At 32.3% G+C, this 25,191-nt stretch overlaps 1 protein-coding gene and 1 long non-coding RNA gene across 2 annotated transcripts in view; one reads left to right on the top strand and one right to left on the bottom strand.

The window, feature by feature from the left end:
* Nucleotides 1-384, bottom strand: part of LOC18032661 (isoflavone 4'-O-methyltransferase) — a 1,808-nt gene extending 1,424 nt beyond the window's left edge. The window contains exon 1 of the mRNA XM_006420937.2: nt 3-384. Coding sequence (XP_006421000.2) covers nt 3-349 — 347 coding nt within the window. The 5' untranslated portion in view covers nt 350-384. The remainder of the gene's footprint in view (nt 1-2) is intronic.
* A 495-nt stretch (nt 385-879) lies between these two features.
* LOC112101099 lies at nt 880-2,903 on the top strand. The gene is made up of 3 exons (XR_002907162.1): nt 880-1,411; nt 1,827-1,895; nt 2,769-2,903. It is a non-coding gene; the product is annotated as an uncharacterized LOC112101099 (long non-coding RNA).
* Nucleotides 2,904-25,191: the final 22,288 nt, after the last annotated feature.

Below are 25,191 nucleotides of genomic sequence, written 5' to 3'. Positions count from 1 at the left end.
AAACATTTGGTGAAAAACAGTAGGGCTTGTCTTTGATGAGCAGAGTAGAAGCAGCTGTGAGCCCGTATGCTTCTTCTTGTCCATTGACTTTGGTTTTGTTAAAGCAGCCCGAGTGAACTAACAAGCGCATGAGCCTGAATAAACCAGTCGTTTTTGTAGGCTGAATATCAAGTGCCGAAACCAACTCAGAAAGAGTGATGGCCCGTCCGTGGCAGTGAATTATATCCGCTATGCCTAGCTCAATCGCGCACTTGAGTGACATCGAGCTTAAATGATTAAACAAGAGCTTATGCAGTTGAGCTTGGCCTTGAAACAACTCTTTCGCTCCTTGATCTTGATTCGCATCCATAGATACTGATGATCAATTAAATTAAGCTTGCCTGATTGATCACACACTATAATCGAGAAGCACATTATATATAATCACGCTCGCTCGCAAATGTGGACTAACTTTATGCAAGCATCTTTGACTCCTCATGTGAATATTTGCAAATATGATTTGTTATAATCTAACAAGTTACAATCTAACAACACTGTTAGCATGACTTCGTAATGATGCATGCGCAAGAGAAAAGGACAATAAGATATATTTACTGATCAATGATTCAATTATTTGTAACATATGCACTCCGATTTTCTTAATTAAGTAAGTGATTTAATTTTCCTCTTCGCTATTAATTTTTAAATTCGTCACGACATTTTATCAAGAATAATTGGGCGCGATTACACGCGCCGATGGTCGGATTTTATTTTCATCACGGGTCCGAATTGAGCTTAATTTGTATTAAGCTTAAAAAAAAAAAAAAAAAAAAAGGGCAGAATTGTATAACTGGAAAAAGGGGGGAAACGGGTTTGTATTTTTGAGAGAGAATACCCGAGAGAGAGGGAGAGAGAGAGAGAGAGCTGGACCTGTTAACCCGAAAACCCGACCCGATTCCGCGATATTGACCCGACGAGTTCTCCCGTTTTCGGCCACCTTACCGGCCGTGCTTGGTACCGATCTGAAGCTTGGAAGCCGACCGTCGTATCCCCGTGGTCCTAGTCGCCGGAAACTGGCCAGAACGCCGGCGATTGGAGCTCGAAAGTCGCGGCCAAGATCCGTTTTCGTCGTCGTTGATTCCGCCGGATTTGTGACGTGCCATCACTTGGAACTGGTTCCTCACATCTCCAGCAACAATTTCCGACCAACCACGATCACCAGGGAGGCCGGAAAACCGCCGAACGATCACCGGAAACTTGCGGATCTTTGGAGCTTCGATCCGCCGCCGGCAGCGCGCGTGGCGACTCACGGCCACCACCGTTGGACTCACCGAGGCCGGAACTAGCAGACCTAAGCTCCCCGTCGTCGTTGACTGAAGTCCGGTCACCGTTGACCGGCAGGGGCAATTCGGTAAATTCATGGAACTTTGGGGTGAGTTTGTAATTTTATGTAATCAGTGGACATTTTGGTAATTTTGAGTGAGAGCAGTGAAGTAATTTATGCTTTCGAGGGTAATTCGGTAATTTAAGACGTTAAGGACATTTCGGTAATTTTATGCCCCGAGGGTAATTTCGTAATTTCAGACAATGTGATTAATTTATGTAATCTGAATTGAGGACAATATGGTAATTGATGAATATGAGGATAATTTGGTAAAATAATGAAATTTGAGGATAAGTTGGTAAAATATTGATGTTGGGGTATTTTGGTAATTTTGACATGTAGGGGCATTTTGGTAATTTTACTCATGTGGGAATAGTTTATCGTTAATAGGATTCGAGATTTATTATATTAAATTGGTTGTATTTCTATTTACGGAGAATAATTATAGTGTTTCCGTGATTAGGAGGATCCGCATCCGCGAACAAGAATCAACCCGCGGACGTTGTTGATACCGAGTCTAGACATCATTACTGTGAGTAGAATATACAAAACCTATTTTCATAGTATATGCTGATTTTATGATAAGTATTTAATGCTTCGATTAAATGATTTTCCTGCAAATTAATTTTTATCTATGTGTTGGTCTTTATTGTTATTGAGAATGAGTTTGATTAATGATTTTATTAGCGTTTTTGAGTAAAGGCATGATATTAGAATTGAGCAGATTTTGAGATATGTTGAATAGAAAGAAAATGAGATTTCAGATGAGATTCTATGTTTATGTATATGTTATTTTTGAAATCATTAGACAGTACCCTTCCCTCCAGATACAGAGAAACAGATAATATGAGATCAGAAAAGAGATACAGATAAGATGAGATAGAGGCCTTTGGGGCCCGTCGGGACACACATAGAGGCTTTGGGCCGTGTGTTCGGGCGCTTTTGCCTTTTGGGGGCTTATGCATGCACAGTACAGATATATGAGATATGAGATGAGATCGTCCCCATCTATCCGTTGTAGCTCCGGGGCGTGACGTTACCCAAATAGTACGTTATTGCCCGTCCGTCGAGGTCCGGATATGATCAGATTATTCCTTGGGTACTTGTTTGATGACAGTTTTTAGTATTCAGTATTTGATATGATGAGTATTATATGATTCCATCGATTTTATGCAAATATATGTATTATAGTGTTTCAATGAACTGATTTGCATTAAATGAGTTTGAGCAAGTTCTTATGATATTTTGAGAAATTGATTTATGAAATTGATTTGAGGAAGTGATTTGAGAAAGATTAAATGATTTTAAATAAATTTATTAAATTGTCAGCAGCTACTATCTATTCACTGAGCTCACTGAGTTTTATACTCACCCCTCTTTTATTCTATTTTCCCCCCCCCCACAGGAGATTTACAGGTACATCAGTCAACCCAGTAGCGAACGTTAGTGTGATATTGTGGCCACGTGATGGTGCTAGGAGTCGTGGATTTAATTATGATTATATTTGAGATTTTTGCGAGCTGTGTTTATTTATTATTTTATGTTATTAAGGATAATCGATATATTTTGATATGAGGATGATTTGGATGATGTTTGATATATTGATTTGAGAAGTTAGTTATGGAGGATGGTTGGATATTAAATTATTTTGGGAGTGTTGCTTTATAATTTGCAGAATTGGATATGTTTTATTTATAAAGGAGACTCTGCCGAAATTTTTATAGAATAGTTTCGATTTTACGAGTTTAGATAGACTCGCCCTGGGAAGTTGCGGGGCGGGTCGTTTCATTATTACAGCACCGTGATTGGCAGGGTGTGATGTATATACAGGCACATTTTATATGTTCAATGTGCTGGTCTGTTTTTCAAATTTTTAAGACATTAATTTGACTCAAAATAATTGCACTCGGAGTACGGAGGTAGAGTTTTCAATTAATTTTATTTTGTTAGCTATTCGAATTTAAATTTGACAAAAGTTAGAGAGTTTAAAGATTAATTTGAAATCATTTATCTCCCTATCTTTTAAAAAATAAAATTCGAAGAGGTGCAGTGATTTTTCACATTAATATTTTACCATTTATTCATCGTTTGGCTGCCAATAACAATTTATAAGAAAAAAAAATAGTATAAAAAATAGTACGCCATCACTGAAAAAAAAAATTCATTACAAGAAAAGAATTCACCACAACACAAGAATTTTTTAATTTTTTATGCTTTTGTATTAAATTTTGTGCTATTTTAAATACATGCAGCATTATTAATTCACTAAACGCATATAAAATTTCTAAATTAACCATCTTTATTAAAAATTATCTCTAGATTCTTTCTCCTGCCAACACTTAGCCAGGACTGTTCTTATTGCAAACTATAGTGTATCTTTTGATAGCTTCAAAAAGATAAGAAATGATAAGAAATTTATAGCTTTGAGGCGCCCCATAAACAAACACACACGGGCATTGTTAAGGCCTAAAGCAGACAATATTTTGTCAGGTCTGAGTTAGGTCATGACATTATGGTATCAGAGCGATTCTACGTGTCCTCTTGAGCCATGGTGGGGCAAATCTCAGCAAAGACGCTGAGTCCCTAAGAGGGTGTATATAACACCCTAGGCGAATCTCACATCGGCAAAGCACGAGAGAAACACTGAGTTCATAAGAGGTGATCCACACCTTACTAATAATCTGTTTATGATTGATTTAATTGGTCAATGCATCGACACCTAAGCTGAGATGGACATAGTTTTTAAATATCAGCCATTAGAGACACTAAGACTATATGCACATGCAGATTTATTTATAGATTAAATCCAGATGACTTTTGATCAAAATAAAAATTTGAAAGATACTTCCATTATTGTGGCAATAATTGCATTTATGAGTTGCTGTAAGTTGTTGAGTGCTTCAATAAACTTTAAAACCCAACCTTAAATGCACCCACTTGAGGCTCATGCATCTTGATCAGAAAAAGCAAATGAATATACGACATGGTAGAATATGAATATGGCAATTTTCTTTTCTATTTTTGCGCTTTTTATTTTTAAAGAGTTGTAAAGATGCCACTGCCATTATGAATCACATTTCAGATGCAGCAAGTGATAAGTGTTCAGAAAAAAAAAAAAAAATGAAAGGCCAAAACTGATAATGTCATTATTACCTTTTCCTTAGAGCATTGTTTCTAAAACTTGCTTGCTTCATCAACAATTGGAGAAACTAAACTTTCCTCGCACATGATACCTTCAAATCAATGCCACTCATCATATATCTCAAAACTTCTGAATGTCTTTTCCTTTTTTGTTCTACAAAACTAACTTCCCTCCATCAATCTCCACCAAAATTATGCTCTTTAGTAAAGCCTACTAGAGTTGGATAATATTCATATTTAGGAAATATCTTACTTGAGATGCTGAACACTCTAGTCCATGTGATTCTTTCAATTCCCAGGCCCCGAAACTACGGTCCTTTTGATCGTTGAAAATGATAAGGCGGTCTCTCCAATTTCTCTAGTTTACAACATACGTATTTTGGTCAGTATGATCTTGCAAAGACAAAATCTCTTCGAATCTTTCTTCTATCAGATCGAATGACACAATTGCATACTTCTTCTCAGAAGCTCCTTTTTGCATTTCAAGCCAATGCAGTAGGTTATTTGACAGAACTCCTATTCTGAAGATATCAGCACTCCAAAGAAAGTACTAAATTTCTTTCCAGGAACTGTTTTTCAGGGGAAAAAAACAAGAAGTTTAGTTTCCCTGGAAACGTTTCCATTTCCAATAGTTGAAATAAAACATCTAATCACTTTATAATCATCACCAAAGATATCATAACCAAACCCATTTGAAAAATCATCTTTTTCAGGAAAAGGATCAGGCATTCAGAATTCCCTGGAAACTCGAGTACTCAGGTTCCACAAAACCATGTTGGTGGAATCAAAATATGTGCACACCATGCCATTACAGGATCCTATAATAGTAGCATCATCTTCAGGAATTTTTTTCCCAGGATAACCAAGTTGCAGTGTTACATTACCGTTACTTAGATCACCAAATCCAAATGCTCTATAATCGATGGATTGAAGTGGAGAAGTCGTGAGTAAGACTCTACAAATTTTATCACTGGTACCGGACTTTTAAAATTGCTTGTTAGAGTTGGAATTTGGCAAATTGAGAATTAGAGATTAAAGAAAACCATGTCTTGGATATACACTTAAACCATAAAAAGGGACCTCAATAGGTAGCCGCGATAGTGTATCAGTAAACATATCTTGTGGAAGTTTGGCCATGTCTTTTTTAGCTTGATTTTGTGTAAATCTGGATCATGGAACCATTTTTGAAGATTTTTCTACAAGTGTGCTTTACAAGATGTGCTTTTTTTTTTTTTTGGTTCATAATGTTAAGATAACTCATAATTTGTACATAGTGAATTGAATAATCAGTACATTGCACTGACAGCTAGACTACTATACTAGAAGATTAATTATTTATTTAAACCAAGATGACTCTGATTAAATCAACATATTTTTTTCTAAAAAAATATTTTTCCTTTTTCTTCAAAAAAAAGAAAAAAGAAAAAGACATTGACATCAGAAAGAATCTTTCTTTCAAAAATTGTTACACAGGTCCTTTTGTGTTTAGAAATAGTCACAGAATTTTAGATTTGTCTAAAAAATTTTGTGCATCTAGAAAAGTGTTTACGTTACCAATTTATATTGCCATTTCATTATGGAAGAAACAACTGGTAGCTTGTTGAGAAAATAATAAAGGTATAATAAAAAATTGTAACATACAAAACTTGTTCGCAAAAACGAAAATAATGGAAATTTATGTTTGGAGTCACTTTGACAAAAATAACTTACGATTTTTTTTCTCATCATTTTTTTTGGAAAAACGGAAAATGAACTCAAGAAATGACAGAATGCCTGATTTGGAGTTTGTTCAAGATCAAGAGCTTGACTTGAAACAAGAATGCAATAGCCTCTGGATCTAATAACATCTTCTCACAGTAAGTTTCGTTCAATTTTTGGAATTGTGTTGATCGTTTCATTTGAAAATAATTATTGGGCTCTCGCTATAATATCGCAAAATAAAATTAAAGTTGTGACAGTAAATGATACATACAAAAGTGTACCTAGTCTGCATGTCCGAATTTTATAAAATCTAAAGGCTTGTTTATTAAATGTTTGATGTCTGAAATTTTATTAATTTCATATCTTTTTTAAAATTTACATTTGTGTTTCTAATTTATGTCTGATTTTCAAATGTTTACATCTAAATATAATAAATAAACTTTTGCGATTTTTACCTAAATAGAGAAAAGGTCTAAATGAGAAGTAAACGTTATATATTCCAAAACTATTTATAAAATATACTTATTTCCTAAACTATAAAATTTAATTTATTTTTTGTTTTGATTTAAAAGGATATACATATCAAATAATCATGATTAATATTTTTTATATTTATAAAAATAAAAAGAAGCCATTTATATTCATATATTTAAAAAAATATTGTTCAAATATTTGTATTCATACTTTAGAAAAATTAAAACTCATTTATATTTCAGATAAAAAAATTAAATATTACTTTAATTTGGACTTGGAATCAAAATTGTCAAAATAGTGCAGTGATGTAATATGTAATATATAATTTTTTAGGGTCATGCTACGTCACATCATATGTCACATACAACAACGCTTGAATTGTCACGCAAAATAATAAAAATTACAATAAGTGAAACCATTGAGCTGTAATAGGTTGACTCATGAGTTTATTTAAATGTTACATAACATGTAAGTGAGTCTAGCCCTAATTTTTTTTATTCTAGTTAAAATTTGAATTTTGTGTCTAGTGGTACCTCACATCAATATGCTTGAATTTTGAATGGTATATCGAATTTTTTTTTCTAAGTGAATGGCACTGTGATTGTCGCAGTACACAGGAAAGCTATCTTTTTTCACACCTAGCTCTTATTGGAAATTCTTCATCAACCAGATTTCTTTACAAACTTTAGTCATTACAATATAGTCTGCTTCAGTGGTAGAAAAAGTGAGACACTGCCGAAGTCTTTACTGCCATGAGACTACTCTCCCTGTAAAGATGAGCAAATATCTTAATAACATCTTCTCACAGTAAGTTTCGTTCAATTTGTGAAATTGTGTTGATCGTTTCATTTGAAAATAATTATTGGGCTCTCTCTATAATATCGCAAAATAAAATTAAAGGTGTGACAGTAAATGATACATACAAAAGTGTACCTAGTCCGCATGTCCGAATTTTATAAAATCTAAAGGCTTGTTTATTAAATGTTTGATGTCTGAAATTTTATTAATTTCATATCTTTTTTAAAATTTACATTTGTGTTTCTAATTTATGTCTGATTTTCAAATATTTACATCTAAATATAACAAATAAACTTTTGTGATTTTTACCTAAATAGAGAAAAGGTCTAAATGAGAAGTAAACATTATATATTCCAAAACTATCTCTATAAAATATACTTATTTCTTAAACTATAAAATTTAATTTATTTTTTGTTTTGATTTAAAAGGATATACATATCAAATAATCATGTTTAATATTTTTATATTTATAAAAATAAAAAGAAGCCATTTATATCCAGATATTTAAAAAAATATTGTTCAAATATTTGTATTCATACTTTAGAAAAATTAAAACTCATTTATATTTCAGATAAAAAAATTAAATATTACTTTAATTTGGACTTGGAATCAAAATTGTCAAAATAGTACAATGATGTAATATGTAATATATAATTCTTTAGGGTCATGCTACGTTACATCATATGTCACATACAACAACGCTTGAATTGTCACGCAAAATAATAAAAATTACAATAAGTGAAACAATTGAGCTGTTATAGGTTGACTCATGAGTTTATTTAAATGTTGCATTACATGTAAGTGAGCCTAGCCCTAATTTTTTTTTATTCTAGTTAAAATTTGAATTTTGTAAAATCCTAACATCTGGTCCTAAGCATCATTAACTAAATAATACACGCAAATATGTAATTAATTAAAGTATAAAATACTATTAAACTACTTATAAAAGACAACTATGTTTATATACATTGCCCACCACATGTGGAATTCATGGATTTCAAATAGTCACATATGGTCCTAAGTAACAAACCATTGGAAACAAATATGGCAATTTGTATTACTCTACTAAAGGCTTGCAATGGAATCATCTCACACAATCTTGTGACATGCAAACTCGCGAAAAAAAAAAAAAAAGATAGCCAACTATCATTCAAGTCTAGATTTTCTTCGTAACTTAGCCAACGACTAGTCAATGTCTAAGTTTATAATGAATCCCAATAATTCAAGAAAAATGTTTCTTCCATTTATAATTCCTCTATTCTTGATATAAATACATGATACGTCGTGTACCCTAAGAAAATAAATCAATAAAGCATTCAGTCCTTTATAATGTTAGGAAAAGAATTCACACAAACAACTACAAAGAAAGCGAAAGCAAACTTTTTCCCTCCTTGTGTGCTTAAAATGGAATATGCATCACAAATTAATACACAGAAAATAAACCAATACAATACAAAGTAATAAATCAACTCGAAGAGACACAAATTTTTACATAGAAAACCCAAATTGGAAAAAACTATGAGATTATAGTCCAATGTAATGTTCCACTAAATAAATAATGGGATTAAAACACAAATTCTTCTTCAGATAACATTAGATATTAACAACATCAACAATCTCAACAATTTTGGCTCACAATAAGACTCTAATATCTATCTCTCTAACAAATGAGTATTTTAAATAACAACCAACGAAAGGATAAAATAAAAATAAAAACTAGTAAGAATGTAGAGGACTATGCTAAGAACTTACATTCCAAATTCATGAGAAAACAGAGTTAATTCTCCTTCTAATTGTCTAATCAAATATTGAAACCCTTACTTACAAATTGAATAGTCGGCCATAGGCTCTCTTTTGTTTTTTTTTTGTTTTGGTCTCTCTCATTTTTGTGTTGTTCCCACGTTACTGCTGCTTCTGCTTATTTACTTTTATGTATTATATTGGATAATTTCACTTACCCCTATTCTTTCTTTAATTACTTAAACAACTACACTAATGGAAGCTTTGAGCTTAGACCATCCCAATAAGATGAACCCACAAATCTCCCCCTCTAGGTTATGTGGGGGGCACCACCAAGCCCGCTCTCTGCTTATAATGACTCATTCTTCATTGGGTGAATCTTTTCAAACACTAACAATTTCTTCTCAAGCACATCTTGTATCTAGTGGTACCTCACATCAATATGCTTGAATTTTGAATGGTATATCGATTTTTTTTCCAAGTGAATGGCACTGTGATTGTCGCAGTACACAGGAAAGCTACTTTTTTTCACACCTAGCTCTTATTGGAAATTCTTCATCAACCAGATTTCTTTACAAACTTTAGTCATTACAATATAGTCTGCTTCAGTGGTAGAAAAAGTGATACACTGCTGAAGTCTTTACTGCCATGAGACTACTCTCCCTGTAAAGATGAGCAAATATCCTAATAGGGATTTTCTAAAATCAATATCATCTGCCATATTTGTATCTTTGTCCACTTGTAACGCAAAATTGTCACCACCAAAGCATAAACATACCTTAAAAGTGCCTCTAAGACATTTGTGAATCCATTTCACTACTGCTAGTGTTGAAACGACTAAGAGATATTTGCGAATCCTTTTCCAAGATTAGAGAGATATGACTGATTACACTTACTGCATAAGTAATATCCAGCCTTCCACAAACTACAGCATACATCAATCTGCTAACTGCTAAAGCATAAGGAGCTCTTCTTGTCTCTTACTTCTCTCTCTCACTTGAAGGACAATGCTCGAAAGTAAGCTTGAAATAGCCTACCAGTGGAGAACACATAAATTTTGTTCTCTCAAGTGAGTTTTAAAGTTTATTTTATTTGTGTTTTTCTTCCTTACTAGTTTCTTTTATGTTATGTTAATTTATAGACTAGATCTCTTCAGATTTATATGGTATTTTGACATAATGTTGACATTTCAATATAGTTGTGGCACATTAAGTACTTGGTCCCATATTTATCACACTAATGGTTGGTTAAGAAATAAATGGCATAATAATTAACTGGAAAAAAATGCAAAATACAAATATGTGAGAACTGCTATAACTATAATTTTAATCCAAGAGTGGATCCCGTAACCTTAGTATATTTTTATATTGATTCTTATTAATTTCCTTTCCCACATTCAATTTTCTTTGTTTAATAAATTGACTACTAGATTTTAAATTCCACGTGGTTCAACCCGGACTCACCAAGTTATACTATAACTAGACACTCTTATACTTAGGAGTAATAACACTTTTAAGTCGTGTTAAGTTTATGGTGCTCTTGCCGAGGAGTTATATGTTTGATTATATTTATTGTGTGTTTTTATTTTTTCGTTCTCTTTCACTTTTGACTTGATTTTGCATATTTGATTCATTGCTATGATATGTTTTGATTCACTTTCTAGTATAAATGATAGATAACGGTAATTTGTGACTTTTTAAGTTGGTATTTTCAGTTTTCCATAATAATTGAAACCAAAAAATGGAAGAAATACAACATAAATTGCATAAGCATTTTACTTCTGTCTCTTAAAATGCTTTTATGAAGATTTACAAAGCTCATTATAAACGATTGCATTTGTTAATGATCAATGAGATTTCTACTGACATTTGTTGGTTAATTGAAGCAAATATCTAATAGGCAGGTGAGTTTTCTAATCCATTTGTTTCTTACGTGTCTGGTTTTGGTAAAAACATATTTGTTAAAAAAAGAACAGCTAAGTGGTTTTGCTCTAAATGTCCTAACTGTGTAAGACTTGCATGTAAAAGACCACAACTTTAGGAATAGTTTCTATAAATCATGAAGATAAAATCAAGTTTGTTAAGAATGGCATGAGTAAAGAATTGTTAGATGATATCTTACGATCTCTTGATATGCATCCGAATGAATATGTGGTAAGTGAAATTCATAATTTATGGAAGTTGTTCCAAATAGAAAGTGCAAAGTTCAGTCTTAGGAATCTGACTCCAAAACCAAATGATAGGGGTGTTCATAATCCAATCCAATCCGCTCAATCTGTCTAATCCGTGAAATTCGATCTGTATAAATCCGATCTGTGAAAATTTAAAAATCCGCAGTCGATGGATTGGATATGGATTTACTTATGTAAATCGGTAAAAATCCGTGAATCCGCAAAAAAAAAAAAATTTATTTATATAGTTAAAAATTAATATAAATTTAATTAAAGAATATTATAAATGTGACATTACATAGTTACATAAGCACTATAACATATCTTAGCCATTACCCAATAATAATATTAAATAAAAAATAATTAAATAATTAAATAATCAAATATACAAATATAACTTGTAAAAATTGTAAAAAAAAATAAAAGTAAAGTCACACGCACTAGCAAAAGCAAAGTAACATAACGCCAAGTTACCAACAATTTGCAAAGTTACCCAAAAACAAAGTAACGTAACGCCAAGTCACTAACAATTTGCAAACAAAAAACCTAAGCTTCTCCGCCGTCAAAAGCACTAGCAACACCCAATACTAATTCGATACACATTCGACATCGATTTGTAGGACGTCGGCCGTGTGATTCTAGCGAGAAAGCAATCTTCTTCCCCGAGTCCATTGAGCCACTTCACAATCATTAGTTCCAGCCAAACAATTATACTATCACAACCTTCAAGATCGCCACCCGTACTTCTCCTGTTTCCCATCGTTGATGGCTTCGTAATTACCACTTTTCGACAAGTGCGATAGCCCTAATAAAGGATCAGACTGTGTTTGGTTTCAAAAACTTCGCCATTTCAATTAATTTTGGCTTTCTTTGAACAATTAATTTCGGTGTTATATTAATGTATTATTGTAACTTTATTTGAACAATTAATCTTAGTGTGTTATATTTTGAAACTTTAAACGTATTATTGTAGCTTTATTTGAACAATTAATCTCGATGTGCTATATTTTGAAACTTTGAATGTATTATTTTGGTTTTATTTAAACAATTAATTTGTTTAAATTTTATTCAATTTTAAATTTAATTGGTAGTAAAATCATTTTTATATTAGATTTTTTTTTATTTCATTAGTTCATGGATTAGGGAGAACTACAACTTTTTAATTTGGAAACTAATGCGCAAAATAGTGAATTGGATATGGATTAAGTTAAATCCACATCCGATCTGCAGACGTATGGATTGGATATGGATTGAGTCAAATCCGCATCCAATCCGCAGATGTATGGATTGGATATGGATTGAATCAAATCCGCATCCAATCCGCAGATGTATGGATTGGATTTGAATTGAGTTTAATCAATCCGTGGATTGGATTGGATTGAAATATTATAATCCGCAAAATTGTGAATCGAATATGGATTGATGTCTAATATGTAAAATCCGATCCGCGAACACCCCGACCAAATGGGAAGCCTATCCTCAACCCATAGAGGGCATTCAAATTGTTACTAAGTATAAAACCAGAGGAAGATGTCAGCCATAATCACAACCACTAGTAAATATCCTTTTATTTTATTGTTCTTTTATCTTTTGCATTATTATTATTATTTTTTGTGTGATTTTATATCTAATCACTATTTTTTTTTTTTTACTCTTTGCTTATGAATTATTGAGCTATAAGCTTTACGCGTCATTTGACAAACACACCACCCCAGTCATAGCTGTGTATCATTGTGTATGTTACCAAGATCTTTAAATAAGTACTCCTTTTCAAGCACTCAATTTTTTTTTCTTTTTAGAATTGTTCAAATGGCAGCAAGTTTGAGCAGCAACTTAAAAACATTTGTGTGCTTTCTGAATTTCACTATGAAAAGTATAATGAATTCATTCAAGCAACCATAGATTTTGGTCGTGTTATAGCTAAGAGAAAATTACATCTTGTGTATAGAGGTGGTGATTGAGGGTTGTTAAAGATTGTCTTAGAAGCTGCTTTTATTCGAGTAAGCCAAGTGCTAGACAAAATTCCAAAAGCTTTAAAACTTTTGGGATGTCTGCCCAGTCCACCAACTAGAGAGAGTTTGTTATCTCAAGTCTGCAAGAAAGAATATATGAAATGTTAAATCATGATGGTGCCTTCAATTTCTTGCCAGAAGATCTTACAACTTTAGGGACGTTGATTATATTTACTTCTTGGGATCATTTGAATATCCATAAATAAAATTCATTGGTTTGTTAAATATTAATAACTTTAATTATGTCTTAATAGCATTTCCTAATCATGCAATCAAGAATTATTTCATTCTATCCTCAACAAAAAAAAAACTCTTTATTTGTGCTCTTACTACTAACGAGATACTTGTTCTTTTGTAAGTTTACAAACTAAAGTCAGATCCTATGACTTTAGTGTTGGATTGGTTAACCAATGATTATGGCTTAACCCTCGTAAAATGTATAAATTATATTTAACTCTCCGTTTGTAAATATTTTCTAACAGTGGCTAGGTTATGTCTGTTACAATGTATATGTTTATAATATTGATTTTGACGATAAAAAACTTTATATGTTTTTTTATTAAAAACGTTGGAGCTTTCTTTAAACAATTTCTTAAAGGCCGTATAATATTTTTAGATATGTTCATGAAATTTGGATAATAGTTAACTTTAATCGAAAAATCATTTTCTACGAAAATTATATAAAAATGCTGATTTTGGAAAACAACGGTGAATCGTTTACTTCAAATTGTTAACCAATAATTTACAGAAAGGTATTGACTTTTAATCTTGAACGTTTAACAAAAACGGTCAAGCCAAATTTGTTTTGCAGGTTTCTAGAATTAAATGGTGAACCGTTAATATCAAACGTTCACCGATAATTTCCAGAATAAAATTATATGTTAATCTTGAACCGTTTAGCAAAAACGGTCAAGCCAATTTTGTTTTGTAGGATTCAGGAATTTAACAGCGAACCGATAATTCCAAACAGTTAATCGATTATTTGAAATTTAGGCCAATGATTATGTGGACTAGTCAAAACAGTTAATCGATAGAAGTTAACAGCAATATGATTTCTCTAAAAAAGTCAACAACAGCTAGTTTTTAGCTCCAACTATAAAATGGTTCAATCAAATTCAAATGAAGAGAGATCCATGAGTTATCATTGAGCTTGCAATTAATAATACAACCTTCATTGAGCCTTAAACTTGTTCTTGTTTCATTTATTCACACTTTGAGCCTTCATTTGTAATCATATACATTGTGTGAGAGAAAATTCATTTGTAATCTTTATTTTGAGTGATTGTAAGTGTTGGGATACACTTAGGTTAAGCGATTGGGGATAATCTCTTAGTGTAAAGGTTGATTGACACCTATAAAGTCAATTGTAAGTGTTCTTAAAGCCTTTGAGGCTTGATTAGTGGAATTCTCAAGCCCGACGAGCTTGGAGATGTGGAGGTAGGCAAGTTGGTCGAACCACGTAAAACTCTCTGCATTTGATTTTCTCATCCCTTATCTTTTTAATTTTGTGCATTGTTAAATTTATTGTTATTGGTTTCATTAAGGAATTAATTTATTTTATTGTGTGGTTTTGTTTGTTCAAAGTTTTAGAAACTCAATTCACCCCTCTTGGGTCGTATAACTAGGATTTCAATGTCTTCTAAACTTAACTTCTTTCTTCTAAGACAATGAGGACAATGTTTCCTTCAGGTTAGAGGGAGGGAATAGCTGATAGTTATGGAATGTCTCAGTCCTGGTGATGTTTTTACTAATTTTTGTTATAAAGACTAACTTTGAATAAATTTAAGTCGAAGATAACTGAATATTGAGTGTAGTGATTTCGGAAATGCATCTTCTTAGTTTTAGAGTTTTTTTTAAAAAAATTATTTTCTAACTTTTTTTTAATCATCTCCCTTTAAGTTTTTGTAATCCATTCAGATGTGATCGCTCTAACCTCTTCTTTTATTTTTTTTAATTTTTTTAAAAGAAGCAAAAAAAAAATTTGGTGTGATCTTTTAATATTGGATAACATAATGACTTCCAAATTTAGGTGTTTGTACTATCTTTGGCCCTGAGTTATGTTATACCATGTTTTCCACCTTGTAGGTTGAAATGTAAATTGAGAAATTTAATGAGTGAGTTGATTAAGTCATTTGAAGGAATGAACATGTCATGGTAAGTCCAAGTGAGTTTTTGAGCCTATTATCCTTGGAGAATAACCTTGTTTGCTTATACAACTTCACGGTTTATTATACAAGATCTCTATATTTTTTTAAAAGTCAACTAAAAAAAGTGATAAAATTTGAAATGAAAAAAAAATTTGTGCAGCTGCATCTGAAAGTCCGTTGAATTGGTGGATATTAAAGATTATTTAGAGCCCTGAAAGATGACAGAAATGTCATCTTTGATCCATTTGAGTCTTTCAAGCCATCGTTTTATGAAGTATCCATAGTTAACCTTTTGAGGCTAGAGAAATGAAAAAAAAAATTTTTTTGGTAACCTATCATCTTGTCCCACTCCAGTATGGAGTATTACACTATATTTTATGGTGAAAGGTGCGCGACTGTCTGGAGAGAAAGTCGCTTAGCACCCTTGTCGCTCAACTCAAGGGCGACTCTCCATCGACACCGGAAGAACCCCAACCTAGAGTGGGTTCCCTCAAATATTTGAAAATTAATAAAGATTATATATTTATGAAAATAGTGTTATAAAAAATAAAATAAAAAATGAATAAAATAATATAAAAAAAGAAAAAAATCCCAATGAAAAGTACCTTGCAATCTCCGAAAGTCCTTTATTTTTCAAATATATATTTTGCTTCTCCTATTATCCCTTTTTTTTTAGCCATGCTCCTAGATTACGTTACGTCTTAATGAAAGCTCTTCTTAATTCTAGGGAACTATAGTCTGAAGTAGAAACTAGTAATATAGACTAAAAGATGTGGTGATGCATAAAAATAAAAATAAATTAGCTTGGCTAGTAATTTTCTTAACTTGAGATCATTTTATTTCTAAGTTGTGGGCTTCTTTCACCTTGATTAGAGATGTGATATTGTTTTACTATTCCCTTAATCCACCACGTATTAAAGTAATTGTTTTTTAGGGTATTTTCTTTTGAGAGAGTTATTCTTAACCATGAGATTTTGGGGTTTAACACATCATTATTAGAGGTGGCTTGATTAATGTAGCTCTAATAATTTATCATTTTGCACTATTTTACTTGACTGATTTATGCTGGTGTGATTTTCTTTAGGCAAAAAATAATGCTTACACTTTTATTTGATTATTGTCATTAATCCGATGAAACAAGTAAACATAAATTTCAAAAAATGAAAAAGAGATTTTAATTTGGGTTTACAATTTTGTTAATTTTTTATCGCTTAAATTGTTAGGGCCTAATAATAACTTGGTATTACAGTGTTGATTTATTTGCTCATAACTCATAAATTATTTTAATACTCTCCAAATATAATTTTATGTTAAATTAATTTGTAGTATGTTAGTTTTATTTTAATTTTATATTGTTGATATATTTTAGGAATAAAGAGGAATTGGAACTGGAAACGAGAAACAGAGAAGAGTTACTAAAGCCATTTGGAATGCATGACTGAGGAAATATATTTAAAATAAAAATAAAAAAGAGGAAAGTGAGCAAACAGATTGGTGATAGTCAGGTGGTCATTTTGCCACCGGACCATCACGCTTCTCTATGTAAATATATAATAAAAAATAATAAAGAATTAAAAAATAAAAGAAGAACAAGGGCAGTGCAGAGAGAAGAGAGGAAACTGAGACTAAGGCTTAGAAAACTTTCTTCTTTGTATAGTTCATTCTCTTGTAATATATTTCAGAAGTTTGTTAAACAAAATGAATGTTTTTTTTAATCAATACAAGTGGCTAATTTTTTTAGCTGAGGTGAAAGGTGAACCTCGAGAATTCAAATTATTGATTAATTACTCTCTCATGTGAGCCTTAAAATTTATTTTATTTGCTGTGTTTTTCTTCCTTATCAGTTTTTTTTTATGTCATGTTAATTTATAGATCTAAATTTCTTCATATTTATATAGTATTTTGACATAATATCGGCATTTTAATATAGTTAAGGCATATTAAGTACTTGATTCCATATTTATCACACTAATTGTTAGTTAAGAATTAAATGGCATAATAATTAACTGGTAAAAAAATGCAAAATACAAATAGAAGAGAGTTGTTATAACCATAATTTAAAATCTGAGAATGGATTATATAACCTTAACATATTTTTAGATTGATTCCTATTAATTTCTTTACCGCTTTTAATTTTTTTGGTTAATAAATTGACTACTAGATTTTAAATTTCCCATGGTTCGACCCTCAACTCACTTGTTATATTATAATTAGACAATCTTATAATTGGGAATAATAACACATTTGAGTCATGTTAGTATGCTTCTTGAGATAACCATAACTTTCTACTTTTTCAATCATGGGAAATCTTCATGCCAAAAATCTGCTTTGCCTATGTAGTTGGCAATGGTTTAACAATGTCTTGCTGAAACAATGATTCTCCATAAAAGAATCAAACTTATTATAATACTTTCTTGGTGCCTGTTTTAGCATACAAACTTTTCTTTAACTTGCACATAAGTTCTTCTTTCCTTTTAACATTGAACCATTCTGGTAGCTCTATGTATAGTTTCTCCCCTAAGTCACTATATAAGAGAGCTATCTTTACATCAAGTGTTCAATATCTAAATTTAAGCTAGCTACTAATCTATAACAACTAGAATAAAAGACATCCTCAATACAGGAGAAAATATTTCTTCAAAATCGGCATCTTTCTTTTAACTAAAACACTTCATAACCAATCCAGCCCTGTACGCCTACTGTGAGTTATTTTCAGTTTTCAACATGTAAACCCATTTGTTATTCAACGTCCTCTTTCCCTTTGGATGATTTATGTTGTACAAATTTTACTATACTCACAAGCGCGCGAATCTATTATAATATAGATTTGATATGATAAGTGTCGATCCTACGAGAAGGTTATTTTTATGTGTAGTGTTAATTTTCTAAGTGTTTGTGTGAGTTGGTTGTAAGTGATTTTAAATTTTAAAATAAAATGGCGAGAATGAATTACAAATGAAAACTATGCAAATGAAACGTTTGAATCTCTGGATTCATAATCCAACGTTTCACCATGGGCTTAATATTTTATTTTTTATTCCAATTAATTCACGAGGAGGGTATCTCCACTCCTCATAATCCTCACTCTAATAAATATGGTATCAAGCGCTCAATGTGCCAGAGGGTAATGATCTTCCATTAAGTGTGGTGTTAAGAACACACTGTGCCAGACGATAATAATCCTTCTGTCGACAACGTAACAAGATTGTCCACTAAATAGCTTAGATGCACTCTCTATTGACACTAAGTCAAGACAACCCATAAAATACTAGAGGAGAAATTCTCTTTAATAATTATGGTGCTAAGTGCTCATTATACCAGATAGTAACGATCTTTCACTAGGGAGTCAATATATTGTTCAAAATCTAGACAAGATACACTGTTTATCGAATATGAGTCAAAACAACCACATAAATCAAGGAGGAAAATAAAATAAACTTACCTAATTAAGCTCATGGGTCACCTTAAGACTTTACATTCAACTCAAACTTTAAACTAAATTAGCCACTCATAATTGAACTAGGGGTAAAATGATAATTTTACTAAAATACGTCAAAAATACAAGATGAAAAGAGAATTACAGAAAATGAAGTTTAAAAAATGGATTCATGGTCATCAAATTTGGAGGGAGCCCTCTATTTATAGGTGCAAAGGGTGAATCATGGCCATTGGATGAAAATAATTCAAATGCTCAGGATTGCGACATGTGACAAGTTTTGATTGGTTGGAGCATATCATCAGTCAACACCGTATCAGCATTTCAATCCAATAAAATGTTGCCACATCAGTATTTCGGTCTAATAGCATCCTACCACATCATCGGCCAACGCCACATCGTCAGTCAATGCCATATCATTAGTCAAATAGGATATTGCCACATCATCGGTCAATGCCATATAATTGTACTGTATATGTAAACAATACCATATATTTAAACAGTACCGTATAGTGAACAGTACCACATACCTGTTTATGCTCCTTGTAAGGTTTTTGACTGTTTCGAGTTAAAAAATGCTATCCATTTTACTGTTCAACTTTTGTTAGTCGTGAAATGGGCAAAATATCTCTGAAACACATAAAATTAGAAAACACATATAATAAAAGTTTAGAGGATTTAAACACGTAAAAGTGGAAATGTTAGTGAGACTTGGAGTATAAAATGAAAAATTTTACCCTATATAAATATGCATTCTCCAACACTCAACATCATAAGTGTGGTTCTCATTCTATGGATTTCATCTATTATTACATGTAGGGCTGGGCAAATAAACCGACCCAACCCCATCCAATCCAAATACTTTGGGTTCGGATCAAATGCAGATTAACAGTAAGACCTAATCGGATTGATTTTTTCAAACACGATCGGATTATGTTTGGATCGGATCAAACCTGATCCGATCTAAAAATTCAATCGGATTGCAAATAAAAAAAATAAAGAAACACAAAACCCTAATTTATCATTTCTCAACACCATACAAGCACAAGCAGCCACTAGCCCACCACTATCCAAAAGTCCAATTCCAAAGAACCAATCTTATCGGCACCAGTCACCACCGTTGAACCGCCACTGTGCGCCGTAAAATTAAACCAGCAAATCGCACCAAGTCATGAGCCTTGAGCCTTTGTTTTAAGCAGTGAGTGTTGTGCAAATTTTATTAAACTCGCAAGTGCACGAATCTATTGTAAAATAGATCAATAGTGATGAGTGTCGATCCCACGAGGAGGTGAATTTTAATTGTGTGTAGAATTAATTTTTTATGAAGATAATTGGATTTGTGGTGAAAGTGACTTAGATTATTCTAAAATTGGAATTGAAATGACGAGAATAAATTAAAGATAAATCTCTTGAAATGACGTACTTGGGTATCTGGATCCGTATCAACATGCATCATGGGCTAAATATTCCTTATTAATGTCAATTAAATCATGAGGGGGCTTTCCACACCTCATGAACCATGCTCTCATCAATATGGTCCTAAGGGCTTATCGTGCCAAATAATAATAACCTTGTACTAGGGAGCCGGTGAAACCAGGACAGTATATAGACAAGATTATTATTATTTATCGACGAGAAGTCAAAACATCCACAAAAACTAGCGGGGAAGAGAAAATAAATTTACCAAATAAAGCCCATGACACATGTTGAGACTTCAGCTTCAACCCAAACTTGAAAGAAAATTAGCTACTCATAATTGAACTAGGGGCAAAATAGAAATTTATTAAAATACATAGAAAATACAAGATGGAGAAGGAATTGCAGAAAATGAAGCCCAAAAATAGATTCAGAGATGCCAAATTAGGGGGGAGGCCACCTTTTTGTAGATACATCGAGTAAATCATGGCCATCGGATTAAAAACAGTTTCGACGCTCAGGATTGCGCCACGTCATCAGTCAACAGTACGTGATTTGACCACGCGGTTTGAACAGTGACACGGTTTGACCCGGCTTGAACAGTAATGCTGTTTGGTTGAAAATAATTCTATATATATGCATGTACCGTACGCTCAATTTTTGGTCCATTAGCATACTGCCACATCACCAATCAACAGTGTATAAAAATTTTAGTCCAACAAGATCGTGACACCTCATCATTCAATGCCACATCATCGGTCAATGCCACGTCATCGATTCGTCTATGTGAACAGTGTCTTGAACAGTAACATAGACAGTATCATACATGTGTACAGTGCCATTTTTCCTTTTATGCTCCTCCTAAGGTTTTCGACCGTCCTGAGTTTAAAAGTAATGTCCGTTTTGCCGTTTGATCCCTCGTTCATTGTAAAATGACCATAATGCCCCTAAAATATATAAAATACTTAATTAAAATAAAACACACGTAATTAAATCACAAGAAACTTAAATACATAAAAGTAAGGGTGTTAGTAAGACTTGAAATGTAAAATGATAATTTTCTCCTTTATAAATATACATTTTCTAACACTCAACACACCCCCCAACCAAAATTCAAATCCAAAATAATATTTTTTTTTAACAATCATGTTTATTCAATCAGACTAATGATAATAATAAAATAAAAGTATAAGCATTATCTCCAGTCTAAAGAAACATCACATCAACATTAACCATCCACATAAATCAGCCCAGTAGACTTTGTCCCAGCTACTTTTAAGAATGACATGTTAAACCCCAAAATCTCACTGGAAATAGTGACACTTTCACAAAGAAATTAAACCCAATAAAAATAGTCACTCCAATGAATGGCAATTGAGAGAAAATAATAAAGAAGTGATATCACATGCTCTCACCAAGATAAAAGAAATATGCCCTCAGGTTAGAAATAATATTATATCAAGTCAAATAAAAATGTTAGTTAACCCAATTTATTTATTTATTTATTTTTTTATGCACCACTACATCTTTTTAGCCTAAATAACTAGCGTCTACTTCAGACTATAGTTTCCTAAAATCAAGAAGGACTTTTATTAGGACGTAACGTAGGCTAGGGACATGGCTAACAAAGGAGGGGAAATAAGGAAAAAAAAGTATATGTTTGAGAAAAATCTAGAGATTTTTTTTTTGAAGTTGCAAGGTGGATTTCACCTATTATTGTTATTTTTATTTTTGAAACAACAATTTTTTTTTTTTGCTTTTTTTTGGCATAACTTCACTGAACAAAATAATTATTTACATTTTTCTAAAACATAAATAGGTGATGGAACTTGTAAGATATCGGGTAATACTCCAAATCGGAGTAGGTCAAGATGATAAGTTTGACAAAGAAATTTTTTTTTTAAAGGCTCAAAAGTGTTAACTATGGATATTTTATAAAACAAATGGCTAGAAAGGCTCAAACGGATCAAAGATGGCCTTTCCATCATCATTTAGAACTCTAAATAATCTTCCATATCTACTAGTTAGATGGGCCTCCAAATGTAGTAACACACATTTTTCCTTTTTTTATTTTACAATTTTTTTTAAGGGTTAACTCAAAAGAAATCTAGAGATCGTGTATAAAATAATAAGCTGCTAAGTTGTATAAAGAATGGGCAAAATGGTTAATCTCCAAGAAAAATTATAGGCTCAAAAACTCACTTGGTACTTATTATGACATGTTCATTCCTTCAAGCAACTCATATTTGTTTCTGACATCAACATATAGAGTAGCAAACACAGCGTAACCTCACTTAAGACCAAAGATAATACAAATACTAAAATTTGAAATTAATCATGTTATCCAATGTTAAAACAAATCACACTTTTTTTTAAACCTAAGAAGATGCATTTCTAAAGGCACTACACTCCATATTCTACCATCTTCAACTCAAAAATTTAAAAATATATATTTATAAAGGAGAAATTAAAAAGAGGAAGAAAAATGAATATAAAGCTTAATAAAGAAAAAGAAAATGTCTGAATTTTTTTAATTTTTTATTTTTTTTATTTTTTTTTTCAAACGATGAAGATGCGTTTCTAGAGTCACTACACTTCATATTAAGCCATCTTCAACATTAAAAGTTAGCAACAATTAGTTTCTACAACAAAAAATCAGTAAAAACTTAACCAAGATTCTACAATTGTCGACTATTCCCTCCCCCCAACCAGAACGAAATATTGTCCTCAATGTTTTAAAGGAAAAAAGTAGAGTTTAGAAGACATCACCTGGGTGGTGCAACACAAAAGAAAATATTTACAAGCGGAGAGTTAAATCTAATGTGGCTACTGTTACCATCATTATTTGGATGCTCCAACACAAAGGTCCATGGGTCTGGCTCCGGTCAATAAGCTTGTAACATATCAAGTAGCTCATTAGCAGTGTGAGCACAAATAAAAAGCTTTTTCGCATTGGAAGGAATGAAATAGTTTTTATTGCATGGTTAAGAAATGCAATGAAGCCATCATAAAGGTTATTGACATTTAACAAACCAATGAGTTTCTAGTGAATGTGCAGATGGGCCCAAGATGCTAGTGTGATAAGTACCTATAGTGTTGCAAGATCTCCTGGAAAGAAAATAAAAGCATCAACATGATTAAGCATTTCAGTTATTCTTTCTTGCATACTTGAGACGACTAACTCTTCTCTAGTCAGTGAGTCAGACAAACTGCCCAAAGGTTTTAGGACTCTTGGGATGATGCCTAACACTTGGCTTCCTCTGACAAAAGCAGCTTCTGAGACCAATTTTGATAACCCTCGATTACCTCCTCTATACACCAAGTGTAATTTTCTCGCTGCTATACTTCGACCAAGATCTATGGCTGCCTCAACGAACTCTTTATGTTTGTCATAGTGAAATCCAGAAAGCACACAAATGTTCTTGAATTGTTTATTGGGAGTAGCTGCCATTGGGATACTTTTCAAAAATAATTTGTGAATGCATAACAAAAAATCATATTTAAGAATCTTGATGACAGTTGGTCACAGCTGTGTATGAGGTAGCATGTCAGTGTCAAATAACACGTAAAGCACATGGCTCGTGAATCAAAAAGGAAAAGGTAAAAAGAAAAAAGAAACAATGATGAAATAAAATTATTAAAAACAATAATGCAAATGATAAAACAACAGTGAAATAAAATAACAGTGAAGTAAAAGGATATTTACAGGTAGTTGCGACTGTGGCTCACATTTTTCTCTGGTTTTACGTCCAGAAACGGCTTGAATGCCCTCTATGGGTCGAGGAATAAACTGGCAAACAGGGTCGTTTATAGTCAGATTTCTGAGACTCTATCGTGCATGCTCTTTCTGTAATAATGGCCATAATTGGAGAATCGCTCCTTGCACATATCTACTGGAATGCGTTTCAAGAGACAAAAGGATATCATCCAATGACTCCTTATTCAAGCCATCCCTAATCAATTAAATCTTATCTTCCTTATTATCAGACACCATTCCTAAATAACATGGTTTTTTATCGCAACTCATTCTGGCATACTTATGACAAACAACAGAAATTCTTAGAGCTCTTCATTTTCTTGTATAATTTTCTTTACCATAACCAGGCATGTATGCAATAAATTTTAAAGGTAACTCACCTGCCAATCATACTTTAGCCTCGATTAACTAACGGATGTCAGCAGGTATGTTATTCCTCATGAGCAATCGCATGCGTTCGGACCGATCTTTATAGATTGTAAGGAGGGCATTCTGAGGAAGTGAAGGGAATCGATTGTGAAGCTTTGCTAGAATCTCGTTTCTGTCTATACCTTCGCCTCAGAATATCAGTTATTATGGGAAACTGAAGTAACCGACTTGATTGTCATGGAGTACCGTTATCCGCCACTTCACCGGGGTAACAAACTAAAGCACACAATCAAAGAAAAACAAACTAAAACACATAAAGAAAATTACAATCGTCCTCTTATTGAATTTACCTTAAGCTCCAACTGGATGTTGTAGACACTTCTCTCAATGTCTCTGAGTTGGCTTTCTAAATCCTCAACATAGGATACTAACTCTGGTGGTGGGAGAGCCCAAATACGATGTGTTTTAAAAAATCAAATCTGTCTTTTAAGATGAGATTTTACACGTTGAAGTGGTTTAAGAATGTCCAGGAGGAACTGTTTAGCTATGGCACTCATGATTAACAATGATAAGAAAAAACTTAATGGTTAAACAAACACACTTATGGAAAAATAATTGCAATTAGCAAAAGAATAATAAAAAGAAATGAAAAAAAGAAAGAAAAAAA

Source organism: Citrus clementina, unplaced genomic scaffold (assembly GCF_000493195.1).
Source record: "Citrus clementina cultivar Clemenules unplaced genomic scaffold, Citrus_clementina_v1.0 scaffold_9, whole genome shotgun sequence".
NCBI classification, from domain to species: domain Eukaryota; kingdom Viridiplantae; phylum Streptophyta; class Magnoliopsida; order Sapindales; family Rutaceae; genus Citrus; species Citrus x clementina.
Note: the sequence above shows the minus strand (reverse complement) of the source record. Positions and strands in the feature narration are given on the sequence as shown.